The following is a 2632-nucleotide window of genomic DNA, read 5'->3' as shown; positions in this document are numbered from 1 at the left end:
ACATACACACTGGCCCACACACAGACTCACACAGACCTGCACAGGCACACACATGCGAGCACACAGGCACCCTTTGGAGTTAGAATATGTAACCCCACGCAGTGGAGACCCACAGCTTCGCCTGCCTACTTCACGGGGGTACTGTTGGGACCGAGTTAGGAAAGGGATTTGAAAATCATTTCTAAACTCCAAGCACCACCCTCCTCTATTTTTCTGCAATCCCGAAAGTGATGGCGTCTATGGACTGCAGACTTTCGGAGTCTGTCCCCTGGGAACTTGATCAGCGCTTCCTGCGCCATAGCTCTTGGCGTCAGCTCTCTCCCTGGTCCTCAGGGTTGGGGGACGCTGTCTACGCGGACAGAAGCCAGGGATGGGGAGCGTCCAGTGAGCTGGGGGTCTGACTCAGTCTGGGCAGAGGCTGTCATCAGGGCTCTGGTCACCTTCGGTCCCGGGGATGTTCCTTTGTTAATGCCGGGCTCATCCAGGTGACCGCGGGGCCTGAGTGTCCACGGTTCCCACGTATCAGCCTCTGCAGGGACAGGACGGCCGGGAGGGGCGGGAAGGCGCCGCCGTTAGAAGGCGGGGGTGGACCCGGGGTCCTGACCCAGAGGCCGCAGGAGGGTGGCCTGCAGGGCCGGTACTCACAGGGAGGTGGCCCTCGCACCACGCCAGGCGTCCGGGGCTGATCGGCGATGGCCGGGCCGCGGGGGACTTGGTGGCGTCAGCTGGGTCAGGGTCGGGGAGGGGAGGAGAGTGGAGGAGCCTCGGCGTCCTGGGACAGCCGGGAGTGGGGCCGCCTTGTCCTGGGCAGGGGGATGGACAGGAGGTTTGCTGGTGGGGGAGGGGCTGGGGGACAAGGGAGGAAAGGGGGCGGCAGCCTGTCCGCTGTGTTTGGGGTGAGTCGTTGGGAGGGGAAGGGGGTCCCTGTGGAGGGGGCGGGAGAGGGCGTCCCCGTGGGCGGTCGGTGAAGGGGGTCGGGGGGACAGGCGGCAGCGAGCAGGGGCGGGTGCCCCCCTGGGAGGGTGAAGCGGGTCGCCGGGGGTAGCGATCCCCCAACTCTCCCGGGCATCGGCGGCGTCGGTCCGGGGTTGAAGAGAGGGGGCGTCCGGCTTAGGCGGAGACGGTGGGCGGGGCAGGCTGGGCTGCGGGGAGGCGACAGGTAGGTCCGGTCCCCTGGGGCGGGGCGGGGGACGTTACCAAGCCCCGAAATGCCGCCGCCCCAACCCTGACCAACCCGTGTCCGAGTCCTGGGGTTGAGCGGACAGACGAGGAAACTGAGGCTCCGGCCACGCGTGGGGTGTGGGGAAGCGAGCAGGAGAGCAGAAGGCCTTGAAGGCTGAGCAGCACCTTTCTGCCACCTCCTGGGGGTGCGAGTATGGACGACCTGGCCGCGGGTGCGGATGGCCGGCTCTGGGTGTAGACGGCCTGGCTGCGGGTGCGGATGGCCGGCTCTGGGTGTAGACGGCCTGGCTGCAGGTGTGGATGGCCGGCTCTGGGTGTGGACGGCCTGGCTGCAGGTGTAGATGGCCGGTTCTGGGTGTAGACGGCCTGGCTGCGGGTGCGGATGGCCGGCCCTGGGTGTAGACGGCCTGGCTGCGGGTGTGGATGGCCGGCTCTGGGTGTGGACGGCCTGGCTGCAGGTGTGGATGGCCGGCCCTGGGTGTAGACGGCCTGGCTGCGGGTGTGGATGGCCGGCTCCGGGTGTAGATGGCCTGGCTGCTGGTGTGGATGGCCGGCTCTGGGTGTAGATGGCCTGGCTGCAGGTGTGGATGGCCGGCCCTGGGTGTAGACGGCCTGGCTGCGGGTGCGGATGGCCGGCCCTGGGTGTAGACGGCCTGGCTGCGGGTGTGGATGGCCGGCTCTGGGTGTGGACGGCCTGGCTGCAGGTGTGGATGGCCGGCCCTGGGTGTAGACGGCCTGGCTGCGGGTGTGGATGGCCGGCTCCGGGTGTAGATGGCCTGGCTGCTGGTGTGGATGGCCGGCTCTGGGTGTAGACGGCCTGGCTGCAGGTGCGGATGGCCGGCTCTGGGTGTAGACGGCCTGGCTGCAGATGTTGGCGACCTGGCTCCCAGTGTAGACGACTGGCTTTCCCTGGGCTTCCCGGCTGGAGCTTTTCCGTGGTGTCTCCTCACTAAACACACGAGGACGGGGTCTGGCCTTCGATTCCGTGTGACCCGGAGGGTGCGGGTGGTGGGCGCGCACAGTTCTCTGCATGAGCGAACAACTGCTGTTAATTCTACTTTACCAACCCCCCTCCCGGTCCCGGAACCCTCTCTGCTGTTTACATCAATGGGGGAATGTGGCCTGAGGGTTTCCTTCAGTTTAGAAAGTACAATCAGGATTAAAAAACAGCAACAAGGAAAAAACCTTTAATGAATAATTTCAAGCAGTTGCACCCAAGACAACAGGACAATGAACTCCATAAATAAACAATCCAAATAAGCATTTTACTGCATTTTCTTCATCTACTCTGTTGTTTTGTCTTGACTGAAGGGTTTTCTTTTTCTGAGAGCAAATCCCAGACATCAGTAGTTTCACTTCCAGAAGTTTCATTAACGTTTTACCGATAGTCAAGGCTTTGCCTACCCAACACAATTGACAGTAATTCCTGTTTTTTTCTGACCTCTGATTC

The 2632-nt window shown here is 63.2% G+C and overlaps 1 protein-coding gene across 1 annotated transcript; it reads right to left on the bottom strand.

Moving 5' to 3' along the window:
• Positions 1-730: 730 nt before the first annotated feature.
• LOC134376042 (uncharacterized) lies at positions 731-2214 on the bottom strand. The gene is made up of 2 exons (XM_063094733.1): positions 2046-2214; positions 731-1410 (listed from the first exon to the last, which is right to left on the bottom strand). The coding sequence occupies exons 1-2, from the start codon at positions 2212-2214 to the stop codon at positions 731-733; spliced, it is 849 nt and encodes a 282-aa protein (XP_062950803.1).
• Positions 2215-2632: the final 418 nt, after the last annotated feature.

The sequence above is a fragment of the Cynocephalus volans genome, chromosome 4 (assembly GCF_027409185.1).
Source record: "Cynocephalus volans isolate mCynVol1 chromosome 4, mCynVol1.pri, whole genome shotgun sequence".
Taxonomy (NCBI): Eukaryota; Metazoa; Chordata; class Mammalia; order Dermoptera; family Cynocephalidae; genus Cynocephalus; species Cynocephalus volans.
This window is presented reverse-complemented; position numbering and strand designations above follow the sequence as displayed.